This window comes from Ailuropoda melanoleuca, chromosome 16 (assembly GCF_002007445.2).
Source record: "Ailuropoda melanoleuca isolate Jingjing chromosome 16, ASM200744v2, whole genome shotgun sequence".
NCBI lineage: Eukaryota > Metazoa > Chordata > Mammalia > Carnivora > Ursidae > Ailuropoda > Ailuropoda melanoleuca.
In genome coordinates this window covers 6,718,376-6,738,422 of record NC_048233.1, presented here as the reverse complement: position 1 = coordinate 6,738,422, position 20,047 = coordinate 6,718,376, and the positions used below count along the sequence as shown (strand labels likewise).

Sequence of the window (20,047 nt, the reverse complement as noted above, 5' to 3'; positions counted from 1 at the left end):
CTCCCATTCCATAGGTTGCGTTTTAGTTTTGTTGACCATTTCCTTCACTGTGAAGAAACTTTTTGTTTTGATGCAGTTCCAATAGTTTATTTTTGCTTTTATCTCCCTTGCCTCAGGAGACGTATCTAGAAAAATGTTGCTATGGCCTATGTCAGAGAGATTACTGTGCTCTCTGGAAGGATTTTTATGGTTTCAGGTCTCACATTGAGGTCTTTAATCCACTTTGAGTCTGTTTTTGTGTATGGTGTAATAAAGTGATCCAGTTTCATTCTTTTGCATGTTGCTGTCCAGTTTCTCCAACATCATTTGTTGTAGAGACTATCTTTTTCCCATTGGATATTCATTCCTCCTTTGTCAAAGATTGATTGACCGTATAGTTGTGGGTCCATTTCTGGGTTTTCTGTCTATTCCATTGATCGATGTGTCTATTTTTATGCCAGCACCATATTGTTTTAATTACTATCACTTTGTACTACAGCTTGGAATCTGGAATTGTGATGCTTCCAGTTTTGTTTTTCTTTTTCAAGGTTGCTTTGGCTATACGGGGTCTTTCATGGTTCCATACAAATTTTAGGATTATTTGTTCTAGTTCTGTGAATGAAGGAATGAATTAATAGTGAATTGATATGATGTTAGTTGGCCAACAGTTTCAGTTGCTTCTTTTAAAAATATTAAAAAATCTTTACTTTATGAAAGTGATATCTGACTAGAGTGAGCTAGAGAAAGCAGGTGAAGGCATTGTGAGTCTTGTTTTAAATGTGAAATACTTCATTTGTGCTTGGAACCCAAGCAATTCTTTGAGATGCTAAGTTTGAATTTGATTTCTCCTTTGGAACTCAGTGTTTTTCAGAATTCACGTACTCTTCTGCAATCAACACATTGGGTTAAAGGAAAGAGAAGGAGAAATTATAAAAATAATATATGAACTCAAGATACAGTTGCATATTTAAAAACTTTTTCTTTCAATAAAAATCTCATTAGGAAGGACTGAACGAGGGTACTGAGTTATACAGGACTTGGCTATCCCCGATCCTCTGAAGTGAGGTGAAATGATAAAATTCCGCCTATGGGTGACCTTTGAAAAAAGTTGCTTTTTAAATGCATGCTGTGTTATGATGGTCTTATGTGTTGATCTTAAGGTTCTTCCTGGAATGGCTCATACTTATGGTGTCAGTTTAAAGGAAGATGCTTGCCTTTCTGTTTGTTATGGTACGTAGGCGAGCCTCCAGTTTATCTATAAACTGTATCACATCATTCAGGCACAAGTTAACAACATTTAATGACATTTAGAGTTTGAGTTTACTTAGACTGTGTAGAACTCGTTCCTACCCCTTCCGATCTCAAGCTCGTATTATGGTCTAGGCCCTCAGTACGCTTTAGAAGTCGGGGAGCCAAAGCAAAGCTACAGAAGTGGAGCATCTTATCCCTGGTTAAAGCACACGCCGCTTCTATAGCCAGTGGGCCAGCGTGTGCTCATGGGTTGCCAAGCATGGTAGCTTTCTTTTCCTTCCGCAGGGATAGGCTTTCTTTGCTTCTGGGTTCATGTAGCACCCATTTTTTTTTTTTTTAACACCCAGGCCAAGGCCGGTCTCTAGCTCAAAATCTTTATGTTGGCCGTGCTAAGTGGTACTTAGTTTTTTTTTTTTTTTTTAAAGATTTTTTAATTTATTTATTTGACAGAGATAGAGACAGCCAGTGAGAGAGGGAACACAAGCAGGGGGAGTGGGAGAGGAAGAAGCAGGCTCATAGCAGAGGAGCCTGATGTGGGGCTCGATCCCATAATGCCGGGATCACGCCCTGAGCCGAAGGCAGATGCTTAACCGCTGTGCCACCCAGGCGCCCCTAAGTGGTACTTAGTTTTATTTGTCCTAGGCTTACTTTATTCAAGTTCTAGGTGGTGCTCCTCTCTTTCATGTGCCAAGACCTTGTGACTAGATCTCTGTTCCCACTTTTGATTCTGTAGACCAGGGATCTCACCCCGGTGGCACAGTAGAGCACCTCAGACAAATGAAGTCCAGATCTTAAGGTGGAGCCCGGACATCAATATTTTAACTTTCTTAGCTGATTCTAATTATGTATCCGGGCTTGAAAACCAACTGATGTCTCCATGGGTCCTCACCTTTCCCAGTTGCTGAATGTTAATATCTTAAGTCTGGCTCCTCTCAGAGCAGCTCTTGTATGCTTCTGTTTCTCCTTCTCCAGAACTACTTCTCTTGGTTCTGTCCTTTGGAATGTGGTGACCATCACGTCAAGGTTAGTCAAATGAGGATACATCTGGTTTTAAGTAAGAACAATTTGTATTTGGCTAGGCCTAGTAGAGGTGGAGTTATGAGAAATTAAAAAATGTGTCTCTCAGGCTTTCCCCCCACTAGTTATTATGGGCTCCCCAGTCCTTTAAAAAGTCTGACCCAGTCCCTAGGGGTGTTTCCAGTGTGTGCATGAATAATTCTTCAAGCATCTACATGGCGTTAACCATCTTAGTTGATGCTTGATGTTGAGAATTCCCTTTTTCCAAGCTGTGGGAAGACACTTGCCCTGCTCCTGAAGCCAGTTACGTGCTAGTCGTCATGCTTGGGTCTAAGCATACGTGTGAACAAGATAGGCACTATTCCTGTCCTCAGAGGGAGCACAACTGAGCAGATAAGGCTTGCTGTCTATATGATGTGAACTTATATCAGTTAACCACACTGTAGCACAGAGAAAACTTTTGAGCACTTTTCTATAGATTATACATGTATATGGGATATTTTATAAAATTCTCAGTTTCATCCATGTTCCTCTTCCCTCCTGAATCCCTCTCTATCCCTCATATCTCATTCAGATCCAAAGGTCTGGGTAGCCTGGTCGGGGAGCTATGATTGACAGCTAAGAGCTGTTTTAGGCTTTAGCTTCAGACCCAGTTCATTTTGGGCAAAAGAAATTTGTTTCACCTTCTTTGGAGAGCTGGGAGTAAGACAGAGATCATCAATCTTGATTATACGAGGAGGAAGAGATGAAAGGTGGGAGATGTTTGTGGGTGATGGAGGAAGCTGAGAGACATGGTGGGAATCTACCAAGCATGTCCAGGAGAGGAGTCAGTCACCCTCATAGGGTGGTGTGCGTGTGTGTGGTATGTATAGAGGGGGTGGAGGAAGGGTTACATTTTGCTCACCATTGCATCACCATGCTATTTTCATGTTAATGAACTTGCACAACAGGTTATGATTAGCGAACAGAACAGTTTGGATCAATTATGCTGTAGACTGGCTACTTGTTCCTGATGTAGGGGAAGGGACATTTATACCTTAATCTTATCAGCCACACTCCAAACCACAGTGTAATGGGCTGCCTATAAATAGGCTTCATTCGGGTAACTCATCCAGATCACAGGCCGTGGGTTTTGTCACTGAGGGAAATACTTCCTGAAATGCTTATTCTTTTCTTGACCTGGGTCTTCACTTTTAGGATCTTGGGTCTGAGCATTGACCATAAGTGCTGTTTGTTAGAGGCCTTTTTAAAAGGGGAGAGATGTTAAGAATGCTGCCAGGAAGGGACTTACCAAGTAGTCTTGATTGAGAAGAGAGGTTTAGGGGCAGAAAGTAGAATAGTTCCAAGGATCAAAGACCAAGGACAAGAAAAAGCAGGTCACCTTCTGGAAGCTGCTGGTAGTTCAGTGTGTCCTGTGTGTGTGCGTGAGAGAGAGAGAGAGAGAGAGACAGAGAGACAGAGACAGAGGGAAGGAGTGGGGAGTGGCCAGCCGGAGATGACTGACATTGGTAGGTTGACAGAAAAGATAGTAAGGGGCCCTGTAGGCCATGTTAAAAAGTGTGTATTATAAGCCAGAAGGGTCCTTTCTTTGCCCCTCCGGCCCCACCACATAGCTGGCCGCCTGCTGGGACTATGTGGGTGGAAAAGGAACTCGAGGAGCAGGAGACATGCCTTGCTCTCAGAAGGTTGGTGATCTGAAACAGCCAAGCCCCGCAGCTGATTGCAAAGGACATACAAATGATTGCCTTTCTCCCTGCAATCTCTTTTTCTCCCTCCCCCATTGGAATATGCCTACTTCTCTTTTCTAGATGCTTCTCAAATTCTGGGAGGCCTTTCCTGCTAGCTCTAAGCAGAGCTGCGGGCTTCTGCTTCTATAGGTCCTTGTTCATACTCCAGCTTTAGCTTGTCTCTCATTCCTGAAATTATCTCCTTATTAGTCTCTTTTCCTTATTAGTCTGCCTTCCTTGTGAGCACCTAGGGCAAGCCTTGTATTTCCAGTGTATTATATAGTGCCCAGGAAGTGAAATGGTTCTGAAATGAATAGAGATGTGAAAGATGACACATATGCACACTCCCCCACTCCCAAGGACAGCCGGTTGTGCTTGGAGCATGGCATGATGGCATGTGTGTGGTGGGGAAGTGCTGGAAGGGGTAAGCTGGCCATGGATGGGTGTTACGACATGAAGGACTATTCAGACAGGTGGGCCGGGCCCAGATCATGAAAGGTCCTGTGTGCATGTCAGACAGTCTGGGCTTCATCTAAGAAGAGTGGATTGAATGGGAGTAACTTGGTCAGGTTGTGACCCCAAGATCAGAGGGGAGCAAGTGGAGTGTCAGGGAAGCCAGTTAGCTCTTACTTTTCCATGTTCAAGGTAAGGATGGACACTGTGGCCATATCATTGTTAGGAAGGGGTGGTTTGAACACCGGTGGCAAGAGTGCTATTTTTGAGTCAAAATAAGCAGAGCCCAGGGGCGCCTGGGTGGCTCAGTCGTTAAGCATCTGCCTTCCAGGGTCCTGGGATCGAGCCCCACATCAGGCTTCTCTGCTAGGAGCCTGCTTCTTCCTCTCCCACTTCCCCTGCTTGTGTTCCTTCTCTCGCTGGCTGTGTCTCTCTCTGTCAAATAAATAAATAAAATCTTAAAAAAAAAAAAAGATAAGCAGAGCCCAAGAGGCAGATTTGCAAATGGTCCTTTTAGTGTGGCAAGGACTGGAGGATCACCCTTCTGGAACTCTGGCCACATGCAGAGTCTGAGAAAGGTGCTTTTCAACAGGAACAATGGGGCAGGGCATAGGTGATCAGTAGGGCCATTGGGTCCAAATTTTAAGCTTGGAACCTCAAATTGTCCTGCCAAATTCATGCAGGAAAGCAGGGTAAGACCTCAGCAAAAATGTTGACCCTACCCAAAATGCAGCCCATCCATCCCAGGATGCTTGGGGACAGACCACGTGAGCATCCTCAAAATCTGAAAGTGCCCAGCTCTCTCTGAGGCCCACCTGGAGTCTTGTTCCTGGCCTAGGAGAGTGTGGATGCCCTGAGGGACCCCTCGGGGTAGCCCCGGCCTGTCTGGCTTTAGTGGAATCAGTGGCCTTGAAGGGTTGGTGAGAGAGGCAGCCTTGTTCTTCACTTTATACTTGCCCTGCCCGTGCTTAGTAATGAGGCAGTAATGATGCCATGAGGGAAGCTTCGAGGAAGAGTGCTGCTGCCTGGAGGTCTAGCTCCCACAGGACATCAGCTCCTGCTGTTCTTTCTTGGAGGCTCTGGAAACCTCCCAGGGCCCCGATGACTCACATCCCCCTCCTCCCTGGCTGGCGAACCCACTTCCCTCTCCCAGTCTGTTCAGCCTGCTGCTGCCTTGCTCTCGACTGTGCCTCCTGGTCACTTTGCTCCAGTCTTCCCGCCATCCCCTACTGCCCGAGTGGTCCTTACCCCCGACTCTCCACAGCCTGCGCCTGCCCTGCTCCCCTACTCGGAGGTCCTGCCTCACTCTGATCCTTTGCTGGGACCCCGAAGAGCCTCACCAAACTGTTGGAGAGCTGTGGCATGATTCGAAGGGTCCAGAAAGAGTCCCTGCCCTGCGGTATCTCTCCCCCCACCCAGCATGGTGTGCAGTGCCCACCACTGGAGGGTATGCCTCACAGAAAGGCCAGAGTCATGCCCCTACACACATGCAAGGCTAGCGACATCTCCAGAATGCTTTCACTTGTATTGTCTCAGGATGCCAGCGCGGGCTATCTGTACTCTGGAGTATATTAGCTTCTAAGCCAAGACAGCCAACAGCTAAATAGGGGAATGGGCATTGGAAGCCCCTGATGGTGGATGGAAGAGCGCAGCCCAGAATGGGGACCACAGCTGAGAAGGGGCCTTGGGTGGGCTGGGGGAAGGGATGGTATGAAAGGGACCCTGAAAACAAGCTCTCCCTGCTTTTTCATTTAGATTTGGGGCTCTCCCTGCCTTCATCTCTGTTCCTTTCCCTCCAGATCTCTGATCCTGCTCCTTTGCCTCCCTCTGTAGAAGCCCTCCTGGGTGGTGGAGGTTGGATCCTTCTAGAAGGGACAGAGTTCACTCCTGAAATCGCGGGTTCTAAAGGCTAAGAAAGTGTGTGGTGGTCCCAGATGGCAAAGGAAATCATAGTAATGGGGGATAGAAGCTGGTGCTTCTCCTGGCCCATCTAGGAAAGCTTCCAGGAGGAGGTGAATAGGCAGCTGGCAGGTGGGTGGCAGAGAAGGGGAATTCTGGGGACTTAGGGCTGAGTGACTGGTATGAAGCAGAGAAGTCAGGGGTGGGCCAAGGCAGATCAAGGGGCAGGCTCCGAGGCCCTGGAGTAGGATTTGGTAACAATCCCTCGCATTTTCTGTAGCTTATGTATTTCCGAGGAGTTGTCGTCTTTCCTTTTGCTGTATCGTCACACTCACCCTGTGGGGAAAAGATACTATAATGACACCCTCCTCTCATGGAAGTAGATGTCGAAGGAATCACATTATTTTACTGAAATCGTGGCAATGCCAGGACGTGGCGCCGAGGGTCCCCTGGCTCAGCCTGGGGCTCGTTGTGGGGCAGAGAGCTGATGGCAAGGCTTGGGAGGAGTGGGATGGGGAGCAATGTGGTTGTCAACCCAGCACTTTTCAGTTGTCTGTAGAACCGCCCCCCAGCTGCCACCGTGTGACGCCCATGTAGTCCCAAATCACTGCCTGACATTTATTGAATTTCTTATTCCTCGCCTGAAAAAGAGTGTCGGCTGTGGCCTTGAACCACTCAGGCGGCAGGTCCTCCAAACAACAGGCTAAGACCACCACACTGCCCTCCTCAAAAAGTGCAGCCCCGCCCCCATCACAGGCCCCTGTGGTTCCACTGTGCTTCAGCCTCATAGCCAATGGAGCAAATAAGAATATTCGGAAAGAGGGGAGTGGGAAGGAGGGTGGAAATAAGGCTGGAGGATACGTGTAACAGCTTTCGGTTCATGGTAAAGGGTTTCTGCTCTGGCAATGGGAAGCCATTGAAGGGCTTTCAGTGAGAGAGTGGGGCCATGGGACTGGGAAAAAGTCTCACTGAAGGTGGAGGAGGAGAATGGATCAGGGGCAGTGGTGGAGGTGGGCGGGTGCTGCTGCCAAGCTGCGGCTGCCCTGTGTCCATGCTTAGCCGGAGGCCTCTGGTCGTTTTCGTCTGCTTACACTTTGACTAGGTGAGGAGGGCCTTCCTTCCCCCTGGCCCTAATGCTCTAGGAGGCTTGTGAGGGTTTGGATGGCTGAAGGATGGACTAGTCCCATTTGGGGGAGTCATTCAGAGCGGTCAGATCTGGGCAAAAGCTTGGACCAGAGGGGTTCCTCCGACTGGACAATCAGTGGGCTGCCACCAGTGGGTGACCTTTATTCGGTGACCCCAGCCAATAAATGCCCCACTCTCGGTGGTTCCCTGCTGACCAGTGGAGTCCATGGGATAAAGCTCGGAGGCCTTCGTCTGCTGACTTCACATGTGTCTGTGTGTCCCCCGAGCCCTGCCTGCACTACCTCCGCTTGGGGGAACTTCAGTCTTATCTGCAGAGGAAGTAAATTATCTTTGCCTGTAGTATCTGAATATTTCTGTCTTAAACTTCGATCCATAGCTTTTTGAAACAGGAGTGTGTTACTTTTGATTTTCTGGGTGCCTCATGACCAAAATAACAGTGGCCTACAGCTAGACAAAGAAGCACTTTCTAGCCAGAGGGAGGAACATGGGTCAGGCCCTGGGCTGGGAGAGCGTGTGGTGCGTTCCAGACACGGTCAACAGAGCAGCATGGCTGGGGCTCAGAGACGCAGCAGGACCTGGGAGAGGTGAGGTGGAGACGTGAGCAGGCCGGGTTATGCAGGGTCTTGCAGCTTGAGAGTGGTGTGAAGCACCAGCAGTCTCCACGCACGTGGGTGTCATAGCCAAGTTGACATTTTTTTAAAAAATATTTTATTTATTTATTTGACAGAGATAGAGACAGCCAGCGAGAGAGGGAACACAAGCAGGGGGAGTGGGAGAGGAAGAAGCAGGCTCATAAGGGGAGGAGCCTGATGTGGGGCTAGATCCCATAACGCCGGGATCACGCCCTGAGCCGAAGGCAGGCGCTTAACTGCTGTGCCACCCAGGTGTCCCCCAAGTTGACATTTTGAGAGGACCCCCTGGCTGCCTTTTGGGGAACAGTGAAGGAGAGAGGGTGGAAGCAGGAGGGGCTGTTGGGAGGCTGTCGGAGTCACCCAGCTGAATGAACATGGTAGTTTGGACTAAGGTGCTAGTCATGGAGGGGGTGAAAACAGATGGATTTGGGAGACGTTTCAGGGTAAAATCCCTAGGTGGCCTTCATAGCAGCCAGGGAACACTGGAGGAGAGTTCTGCAGAGCGGATTACAAGTTCGGTTTGGGACATGTAGGTTTTGAAGGGGGCTCTGAAGCATCCAGGTGGAGATGCCAGGTAGACAGGAGGATGTTTGGATCCAGGGGCTAGAAGAAAATAAGGGTTAAAGATAAAATGCTGAGGGCCATGAGCACATGGGTGATAATTAAGGCCATAGGAGTGAATGAGAGCATCCAGGCAAAGGGTGAGAGTGTGGAGAAGAAGCCCCAGGTCCAAGCTTTGTAAAAATCCATCCAATTGTTACAGAAGTGGGTAAGCTGTGCCCCCATTGCACCCAGAGCCCAGGGAGGCAGCTGAGTCTTGCACACTCAGGGATCTGTTGTGCAAGGCAGCCTCGGCCAAGAGCCAAGTGAATGGTGAATTAAGGAAAGATGATTTTCAAATGGGTAACATGTTCCATAGGCTGTATATGATGGCCTTTCCTCCTGATCAGACTCAGTTCGCCTTTGCTCAGCTTCTTGGAGGAGTCCTGTGGAGTGGGTTTGCCTGCCCCATTCATCCTGATGCCCAGGCTTCACTTACCACCCCCTCACCCCGCCCTGACATTTCATGGTGGGGGCCAGCCGTCTTGGGTCTCTCCACCTCTGTGAGTTGGAGAGCCATATGCTGTGTTCTCATTGTTGGTTGGTTGCTGGAGGGGAGGAGTTGGGCATGAAAGCAGGGCCTCAGGCAGCCGTGGTCCTTGCATCAGAGGCAAGCAGAGGGAGCTGCTGGGATGACTGGTGGGGCCCTGGAGGCCAGCCTCAAACCCCGGGTTGTGCCTTCAGGGGCCTGTGGCTCCTGGATCGTGGTTTGACTGAAGCTGGGGGCTGAGCCTGAATCTGAGCTACCTCAAGTCACAGCTGTGAGTGGGAATATAGCTTTCCAGGAGGCTTGGGTGAGCGTCACCTTTGTCATCTGCTCAGGTGTATGTCAGGGTGGTCTTGGGCTCTTTCGATATGCATCTGGAGGTTTCCAAGCCTTTCCTGGGCCGTAGAGCCCTGTTCTCAGTTTTGCCCTGGGCCAGGTGGTGGGCAAGCGTGCAGAAAGGCACAAGGGAAGAGGGATAAGGCAAGATGAGGGACCGAGGAAGGAAGCCCCTCCCTCGCCATCCTGAGCTGCAGGCCCTTCCTCACGTCACCAGCACGCACAACCACTGTTGCCCTTCTTCTGTGTTCTCTCCTGCCTTTCAGAACCCGGCCACCCTTCAAGACCAGCGTCAGGCTCAGTTCCTCTCGAAGCCTCCCAGCCTTACTGGTCTCCCACAGTAGGGACTAGAGCCCACAGTGTAGAAGTAAATTATGAGAGCTCTGCTCTGCTGGTCTTCATTGTGCTTCCTGCCTGCCAGCTCTGTCTTCGTGAGGAGGTGATCAGGTTTTCCAGTTCAGGGACCGAATGTTCTAGGGCTCCTGAACTGTCCAGTAGACAGCCGGGCGCCTAAGGGGCTGCTCTGCAACCTGGTGACTGACCGGAAAGCTCTGTTTCAAGCTGCTTTTTGTTCATTCCTTCTTGTAGCAGGTGCTAGGGGCTGAGCTGGATGTCCGGGCTGTGATTTCTTCTTGTACACAGCTCAAAACGAAAATGATTATAATTATAATAACCACCTTTCATTGCACACCCGGGGGCTGATGACTGCCCTGGGTGTCTTGTGTATGTATCTCTCCTTTGGTTTCTCACCACAACCCTGCCAGTTTTTGGGATTCGCATGTTACAGGTGGAAGAAAGAGGCTCAGAGAGGTCTCAGAGCAAGTGGCAGAGCTGAGGGTTAAGCCTAGGTGCCCTGCGCTGTGCTGCTTGGCTAGAAAGAGTATTTCTCAGAGGTGGGGACAGATTGGGTCTGGTCAGCCTCGAGATCCTGGCAGCTCGTGGGCCCTGTCTGGAGTGTTTTGGTGTAAAGCGGAGTATTTAATGCTTCGGTCCCCCCCAGTTCTGACATTCTGCAATTCTGTCACCAGCCTGTGTCCTTTCCCTGCAGGGGCGAAGCTGGAAGTTCTCTGAAATAGCACTGGCTCCAGCTGTAGGTTGTTAGGGGCTGCTCTGGGGAGGACTGAGAAGGGGCTGTGGAGCTCTGAGGCCCTGGTGGAGGTAGCAGATGCATGAGAACCCCTCAAGGGCATTGGAGACAACGCTTTGTCAGGGCAGCCCTCTGCCCTCAGGGGACCCACAGTTGGTCTGTCTGTCCTTGCTCTTTCCTTAAGGGGCATGAGGGCTGGCCAGGGTGCCGGCTGGCCTGGCTGCCCTGGGAGAGACCCTAAAACTCAAGCCTTAATTCAGGGTGTCTCTCCAAGGAGTGCTCCACCCACCCTGGCTCACCTGAGCCAGTGTCTCCTCTTCGTTGGGAATTGTAAGGTTATGATAGCCGTCATCTGAAGGAGCTTCTGCTGGTGGCCCAGGCTCTGTGTGTGTGTGTGTGTGTGTGTGTGTGTGTGTGTGTGTAGTGAGTGAGACCCTCTTCCTCATCCCACTGCTTCCTTCTACACTCTCCCCTGCCCTTTGGCCAGTGTGAATCTGGCTAACCAAGGCTGTGAGAAGGTGTGGCCTTTTTCTTAAGTATATCCCAGTTTCTCTCCCTTGGTGCCTCAGTTTCTCTGTGTCCTGGGTTTCTTGTCATCTGAAATTGCTTTGCCTCCTGTCTTTCCCTCTCACAGATATCCCACTGCTCCCTGGCTCCCCACGCCGGCTGAGCCCTCGGGCAGTGGCCAGAGGGGGCCAGGGCCCCAAACATGGACAGCAATACCTCAAGGTGCCAGGTCCCCAAGTCCCAGGCCAGCAGGGTAGTTCTGATGGAGAATCTGGCCTGCCCTCCAGGGGAGGGAGCTCCTGCAGCGGCTCGGTGAGTGCTGGGGTGGTGTAAAGGCTGACCCTATTGGGGGCCCCAAGGGAGCCTCTTGACTGGGGCACCCTCCACCTGCGGGGCAGGTGTGTTTGTTGATGTGTGTTTCTGTGTGAAAGAGAGAGAGAGAGAAAGAGGGCCGGGTTTTTTGTGAGGGCCTTCTCCTCTCCTCTGTCTCCAAGTCCCAGGCACACTGGAGCCTTGTGGGCAGAGGACAGGGAAGGGGAGCTGTGAGAGGCCGCGTGCTGTGCTCCCACCTGTTGGTCTGCAGACTCCCTGACTCCCCTCACAGGTGTGAGGAGCCAGACCTCTGCCATGGCTGCTCAGAGGCTCTCCCCTGTGCCTGGTGCTTTATCTGGTTGCCCAGGTGACCTCTCAGGTGGCTGCACAGGCAGATGCGTATCAAACCAGCCATAAACAGGGAAACACCCAAAGGGAGGGAGGCAGGTCCCTCTCCTGCTCCGCCTTGTTCTTTCTCCTCCTCTTCTCTCAACCTCCCACCTCCGGGCTGGCTGAGAGCAGAAGTCGGTCCCCCTGCTGCGGTCTCTGGCAGGGTCCCTACTGGTGGCTGCAGAGAGGAGGAGGAGGAGGATGTGGGACTGAGAGGGGCAGAGTGTCAAGTGAATCCCTGTGGGGTGGGGCCGGGGTGGGCCTGCTGACAAGAGATTGGCCTTTGTTCCGATGGATCTGGAGAACTTGCCAGTGAGTAATGTGTGTGTGTAAGTATGCGCGTGTTTGCAGGCCGTCCAGCAGATCTACAAGGAGATGGGTGTGTGTGGGTGTGTTCCAGAGCGTGTGGAGGGCTGCGTGTGTGTCAGAGTGCCCTGGGGTGCTGTGTGTGTGCACAGACGTGTGTGCAGGGGAGCCGGTGCGGGGGTGCTGCATGTAGGTGCTCTGTGTGTGTGTGCAGAAGTGCTGTGCAGGCATGCGAGGACGTACAGGGCTTTGCTGCTGCGTATACTGTCCATGTGTGTGAGCGTACGTGTGTTCATTGTTGCCAGAGTGGGTCTGACAGTACTGGTGGCCAGGCTGTGGACTGGTGGGTGGAGGGCTGTGTGGGCTGGGTGTGGCAGAAGAACATAGGCCACTCTGTCCTTTCACTGGGGGAGTCAGGGCCTCTGGGCCTGAGGGGCTTCTGGTCCACCTCCTGGGGCCCAGAGCATAAGGTCAGCCTCCTGTGTCACTTGCTCTTCCTCACTGGACCTGTCCTGTTCTCTCTGGCCAGGTCATCAACAACTACCTGGATGCCAACGAGCCAGTGTCCTCGGAGGCCCGTCTGAGCCGCATGCACTTCCACGACAACCAGAGGAAGGTCGATTACGTGCTCGCCTACCATTACCGGAAACGTGGGGTGCAGCCTGGCCAGGGCTCCCCTGGCCAGTTGCTGGCGATCGTCTCCAATGGGGAGACGGGCAAGGAACCTCATGCTGGGGGCCACGGCGACATTGAGCTGGGGCCACTCGATGCCCTGGAGGAGGAGAAAAAGGAGCAGCGGGAGGAGTTTGAGCACAACCTGATGGAGGCTGGGCTGGAGCTTGAGAAGGACTTGGAGGTGAGGTTGGGCAGGTGGCAAAGGGCCATGGGATGGGACGGCCCTGCAAGGCTGGGGTCCTGGTGATCCGTGTTACCTGCAGGGAGAGTTGGCTTTGTTCTGGCAGGTGGCATTTTTTTTTTTTTTTAAATCTGGTGGGCAAACCAGATTTTCTTGTTAAAGAACTTGAGGAAGAGTCTTGGTATAGCTGGTGCCTCTGCCTAGGGGATCCCAGGTAGTGGTGGTGGTAGGGATGTGCCAGTCTGTTCTGTGGGCATTGGCCTAATTAGAGATTGGAGGCGAAACATTTCTTCCTGGTGCTCAAAAACCCCATCCGGTGGCCTTCATCAAAGGTTTCTTTGAGATGAAGACCCAGATTGCCAGTTGAACTTTGGATCACATTCTTCTATAGGGGTTACACTTCACTAAGGAATGTGCTTGCCTGGGGCCCTCTGAGGGAGGTGATTCATTGGACACTGAACATTAGACATGTTTTATCAACTTCTGAGTGACGTATGTTCTCACCTCTGGTCAGTAGCTGCTTAAGGGAATCCATGGAAATCCATTTATGTACATATCCATCTGTCCATCCTTCCATCCATCCATCCATGTCTTCATATCACAGTGATCCTTTAAAGATGACCTGCCCTAACCATCCCCTCCATACTTCTACCCTTCCTACCCTCTCGTACCTGCCCCAGCCCATTGGCCTTCTCTTGGTTGTGTGTTGGTCACCCTTACCTCAGGGCGTTTGGACTGGTTGTCCCCTCTGCCTTGGGCACCCTTCCCCAGACCTGTGCATGCTCAGTCCCTCACTTCTGACCTCTGCCTAACTGTCATCTCTTTCCAGACATCTTCCTGACCATCCTAGCTAAAGTACTCCCACCCCATCACTCTATTCCTTGACCATGCTTTACTTTCCTTCATCACACTTAGCATCACTACCTGAAACAACATGATAGATTTGTTTTTTTTATCTGTGCCCCAAGCAGCTTCATGAAGGCAGGGGTCTTGTTTGGTTCACTTCTGTATCCCTAGCACCTAGGACAGAGTCCAAAGAATAAAGTAGTGTAGTAGGGGCTTAACAGGTGTTAGTTGAATAAGTAAGTGATCTCCCTGAATCTCACGTTCCTCATCTGCAAGGGGGTTAAATGCCCTGCTGGGCTGTAGTTTTACGGGTCCCGTTAATAGATGAGGCAATGAAAACATCTAGCACAATGTGTAATACGTAGTAGGTGCTCAGTAAATGCTCATTAGGATTATTTTAAATAGAGTCATGCTGAGGGGTGTGATGCCGTTCTCATCTGTTTTGTAAGATTCAAGTTAATACTGTCCCCAACCTGGAAGGGACCCCCAGGGGTCATTCATCCATTTCTCTGACCCCAGGAAGGATGGCATGTAGCTTGGCTCAGACCCTTGTCCTACTGACCTGTGCTGCTTATCTAGACCATTAAAGTAGGGGCTGCTTCTTTCATTCTTTCCACCAATGTAGGGACATTGTGCTCTTTGAAGACTACTTGGGGCTCCCTTGATTTTCACTTTTTGAAACCCAGAGCTCACTTGGTGCCTCGAACTGGAGTCTGGTGGGAAGGTTTCTCGAGGTAGTAGTTTGTTTTGAGGACCAGGCAGGAGCTCTTGGCATTTCCACCGTGGGCGGCTCAGTCCCCACACCTGTCTCTGGGGGTCAGGGAGCAGAGGCCTGGGCCTCGTTCAGCTGTTCAGCTAGGAAACAGCATCATGCTCGGGAGGGTGGACTGTGGAGCCCAGAGACAGATGTTCACATCCCAGGTCTGGTGCCAACTAGCGTCACAACCCTGGGTGAATGACTTGCTCCTTTGGAGTCAAAGTTTCCAGGTCTATGTAAAGGGAATAGCTATACATTCTTTACCGGGTTGTTTGAAGATGAAAACAAGACAAGTGAATTAAGTACTTAGAACAGTAACATTGCATGTCCCTGCTATCACTGTATTTAGAGTTGCCAAATTTAGTGAATTCAAGATGCCTAGTTACGTTTGAATTTCAGATCAACAGCAAATAATTTTTTAGCAGAAGTATGTCTCATGAAATATTTGGGACTTACTTAGATACTTAAAAAATTATTTGTTGCTGAACTGAAGTTCAAATGTAACTGCACTGACAACTCTTTTTTTTTTTTTTTTTTTAAGATTTTATTCATTTGACAAAGAGAGCACAAGCAGGGGGAGTGGCAGGCAGAGGGAGAGGGAGAAGTAGGTTCCTGCTGAGCAGGGAGCCCGATGAGGGACTCCGTTCCAGGACCCTGGCATCATGACCTGAGCCGAAGGCAGAAGTTAAACCGACTGAGCCACCCAGGCACCCCTGACCTGGCAACTCTTACTACTGCCACCAGTATCACTCCCAGCTTTGCTACCCACCAGCAGGTTCCATTTTGGTTGCTCTTAGATTTTCCCAGCTTTGGCTGGGAATTAGGAGGGCCCAGAAATAGCTCTTGGGACTGACCAGTGTTAGATGGGGGCATGGAGTGTGTCCTGGATGGTTGTCCCCGGTTTGCAGCCAGTCAAAAGCACCTCGCTCCCAGCCTCCCCCACGTCCTCCCCCAGCTTCACGGCCTACTTAACTCTTTTCCTTCAAGAGGTCCTTCCAGGTGACTTGGACCCCCTTGTCATCAGAGCCCCCACCACTCATGCACCCTTTGTGACCTACAGTCCTGCAGTGTTGCCTCCCTCTCTCTCTGTGCTAAAAATTAATTATTGTTAGTTTTGGGACCTCTGATGCAAAGCGCTGAGTTAATGGAACTTGTCAGTCACAACACGTTATCATCATTGGTCTGCAGGAGGACCTGCTCATCACTTATTTAAATACCTCCTTATTCTGGGGCGCCTGGGTAGCGCAGTCGTTAAGCGTCTGCCTTCGGCTCAGGGCGTGATCCCGGTGTTCTGGGATCGAGCCCCATCGGGCTCCTCCGCTGGGAGCCTGCTTCTTCCTCTCCCACTCCTCTGCTGTGCTCCCTCTCTCGCTGGCTGTCTCTCTGTCACATAAATAAAAATAAAATCTTTAAAAAAAAATTAAAAAAAAAAAACCTCCTTATTCTTCACTATCTGCTGCCTTCACAGGCAGTCATTCCAGAGCGGTATGTTTCTGGGAAACGTATGATGGTGTCTTTTTTGTTTTTGTTTTTGTTTTGTTTTTTTTTTTTTTAAAGACTTTATTTATTTATTCGACAGAGATAGAGACAGCCAGCGAGAGAAGGAACACAAGCAGGGGGAGTGGGAGAGGAAGAAGCAGGCTCACAGCGGAGGAGCCTGATGTGGGGCTCGATCCCACAACGCCGGGATCACGCCCTGAGCCGAAGGCAGACGCTTAACCGCTGTGCCACCCAGGCGCCCCGATGGTGTCTTTGTTTCATGCAAGTTTCTCATTTAGAAAATAGACTATATTGTTTAGAAGTTTCGGATGTACAGAAAAATTGGACAGTGGGTTCCCATATACTCCATACCCAGTTTCCTCTGCTGTCAACATCTGTGTTAATACGGTGCTTTTGTCACAACTGATGAACCCATATTGATATATTATCATTAAGTTCAATCTTTGCTTTCTTCAGATTGAGTTTTTACCTACCATCCTTTTTCCGTTCCAGGATCCCATCCCAGACACCCCATTGCATCTAGTTTCCCCTGCCTCCTTAGGCTCTGCTGGCTATGACAGTTTCCTGAAACTGGACACGTTTTTAACGTACCCAGGAGGCACTCTGTTTCACGACTCATTCTGTTTCTGACTTTTCCTGTCGACCCTGTATGTGGAGACCACACACGTGCTGCATGTGCGTCTAACCCGTTTTTCCTAATGGATAAGCGCTTTGCAGCCACTGAGGTTACCTGGTCACTTCCCTAAGGATAATGGGCACCCACGTTGCCTCCAACTGTGTGCCGCCCCAACAAGATGGAGTAGGAATTGTCCCCTCCTTCTGGGCCAGCAGTCCTGGATTGTCTCCAGCTCTCCCCTGCACCCCCAACCCCCCGATGCCACCCTGTTGGTGCTAAACACTGGCTGGCGACTCATCTGCTGGAGCCTCCGAGGCCCTGAGCAGCTCTTCCGGGGGCCTTTTGGGGCCGGCACAACTCCTCTCTGTCGGGATGCTCGGTCTTTGCCTTGAGCAGCAGCCGGCACCTCACAGGAGTGGGGCTGCTGCTTGGCTACACCTGGGCGGCCATGGGGCGGGCAGGTGCTGTTGTCCCCACCTGCTCGGCTGTCCCTGCCCTGCTGGGCTACACTGTCTTTTAGGCTCTGATTTCAATTTGATTTTCAGATAAATGGAGAGGAAATGGGTTTCTATCAGAGACCCATTAAAAATTATTCATTTAGCCTTACAGATCAAACGAATTTTTCATCCACCAAATCCTAATTGATTGAATATCATAGGAGTCATTTCCGACCCTGGTTGCTCTCTGAGTGTGCTTGACACAGGATGATGATTGGTGATGCCTTCCATTTGGTGTTTTATTTTTTTATTCAGTGGGCGTAGTTCCATGTATTACATCGTCCATGTTCATATTTTCAGGCTATTTAGTATTTATCAGATGACTAAATGACAGTTTGCGTATATGTTTTCTTACGTGTAGCCATTAGATTAGAATTTCATTTAAAGACATCGCTGGAGGTGTCTATGGGCCTATGGGTGGCAGAGACGCCTACCTCCTCACTGCCAGTTTGGATACACGAGGGCTACCTGTCTGGAGATGGGCATCGCTGCCGAGTGGAAGGTGAACGTGAGCATTTGAGGGGCTCACCCATCTCAGGCCTCCAGACGGGGTTGTGGAGTGGGGGGGGCTGAACGAGGCCTTCTGTGACACGCCTCCTCCCAACCTCTCCCAAGCCCCCTGCCCTGACCCCGACAGCTGGAAGGACAGAGGCAGAGACTCCAATGAATGAGGGGCACCAGGGGGATCCCAAAGCCAGGCGCAGTGCAGTGCATATGATGGGCCCAGGGGCATGTGTGGACTTGGGGTGTAAAGGCCTTCTCCCACCCTGCAGGCCCTGAAATTCCAGCAGGCAAGGCCCACAACTTCATCTGTGTGGGCAGCTGGACCTTCCAAACTGGGAGTGGAGGAGAGGGCATTGACAGGGAGGTCAGGGGCCCCCTTGCTCCAGACTAGTTCTCCAGGGACTAGGGCGCCAGAGAACCGAGAGCAGAGCTGCCTTTATTCAGCATGAGCTGGCATCTGCGGCAGGTCCCTGGGCGGCTCTGGGCAGAGGCAGGCGTGGAAGGGGCCGCGTGCCAGCTGGGAGGCACCGGGGGCCCATGGTTTTATTCAGGACGCAGTGCTCTCCTCTCTGACTTGGTAGCAGGTGGGAGCCCAGGACTGACCAAATCCCTTCCCTCTCTGCAGAGAGGAGACCCTCCCCACAAGCCATAGGATGGCCCTAACACCTGACTGTTCCCCCCATACCCCTGGACGTCTGGCGTCTCAACCCAAATTACTGTAATGAGCCAGAGAAATAGGCTGGGGGCACCTGAGGTCTAGGACATCATGATCTCCTATGGGGGCTCATTTCAGGGAAAAAATGTGGGCCAAGAAAATCAGAATGTCTTCTCACTTTCTTAAAAGCAGAGGCCACTGTTTCTTGACCTTTGTCATCACCACCTGTTCCCACTTCCTTTTGAGAAGAGTTTTTTTTTATACGTCTGATTAAACAGTTGGTAGGACCATGTGTCCTCTTAGGCCTGTGGACGGAGCTGGGGTGACTTTGGGAAATTACTCTCTATCATTAATCTATGGTTTTACGGCAGGAAACCAACTTTCCTGAATGCCTTCTGTGTGCCTACTAACGTGGACTTGTGCTCCTTCAGTTAGTCTTTGTGACTCCCCTGCCAGGTGGCTGTTAGCCTCGTCTCTTTAAGGAGGTGAGAGGCTAGTGTCTCCATCACGGGGACATCGACAAAGTGTTCCAGCTGGGATTTGAACGCCATCTGGTCTTTGTCATACCGGGGATGACTGCCAAGCCCTTGATAGCACTTTCCTATTCGTCCTTCCCCAGAATTCTTAGGAGAGGCTCCAGCGAACACAGGGAAAATACAAATGTGGGTCTAACAATGCCCCAATCCAGGCGGCGTCTTGGTGATGGCTGCCGTGCTCTCACGAGTGCGGGGAGCACGTGCACTGCTGTTGACTTGACTTGTGCTAATGACTGAGGAAAATGTGCTGATTTCCCCCTGGCTTTGCCTGTGTTCCTGTCCCGCGTGCCCCACGCTGAAGCCGCATGCAGGTGCCTTCTGCTTCTCACCTGCCTCGCTTTCCTGCCCCCAAGGGACCTTCAGGGGACACAACAAAGACAGCCCCGGCAACCCCTGCCCTTGGGACTGCACAGCTGAGCAGAGCAGAGCCTCCGCAGGGCTGGGTGGACCTCATCTCCCAGGGGAGGCCTCTCTGCAGCCTGGGGGCGGGGGTACAGAGAGAAGGGAGGAAGTCAACCCCCCCCAAACTGGGTACATATTTCCTTTTCCAAGGAGTTTAAAAAATTTACACTCAGTATTCTCACTCGATGCTAATGGCATCCCTGCTGAGGTGGTTAGAGCAGCTCTTGTCCCCTTGGCATAGGAAACCTAAAACGCCTTATTAAGCCAGTGAGGAGCCTGGCTGGGCCTTGCAACAGCTCCCCCTGTTCTCTTAAAATGACTGTCCAGGGCAGCATTTTGTCTACACAGTCCCCCACCCGGAGATGAGCAGTGTCCGGGTTGTGAAAGAGGTCGGGTTGCGGGTCTAGTGGAAGGCAGGCCGAGGGTTTCTGCAGCTGGGGTGTGGCTCCCTCTCAGGTCCTTCATGCCTGGGGTCTTTCCTCTATTGGTCAGGGCTTCCAGAGTTTCCAGGATTCCTCAAAAGGGGCTGGAAGGGGTGTCCGGGCTATGACTTGCCAGTCCCACCCTACAGAGCAGGGGCAAGGGTCCGTGCCTGGCCTGGCTGAGGGGCCCCGCGCTGGGCACCACCGAGCTGGCGGTGTGTCCTGCTGGTTTTCTGTTACCAGGTGCAACCAGTGAGGTGTGAGAAAATGCAACCCTGGGATATTAGAGCTGGGAGGGCTTTGGATCATTTCTTTCAATTCAGCCAG

At 51.0% G+C, this 20,047-nt stretch overlaps 1 protein-coding gene across 1 annotated transcript in view; it reads left to right on the top strand.

Moving 5' to 3' along the window:
- Nucleotides 1-20,047, top strand: part of ANO2 (anoctamin 2) — a 347,738-nt gene that overhangs the window by 12,031 nt on the left and 315,660 nt on the right. Inside the window, exons 2-3 of the mRNA XM_034645976.1 lie at nt 11,249-11,433; nt 12,659-12,985. Coding sequence (XP_034501867.1) covers nt 11,249-11,433; nt 12,659-12,985 — 512 coding nt within the window. The remainder of the gene's footprint in view (nt 1-11,248; nt 11,434-12,658; nt 12,986-20,047) is intronic.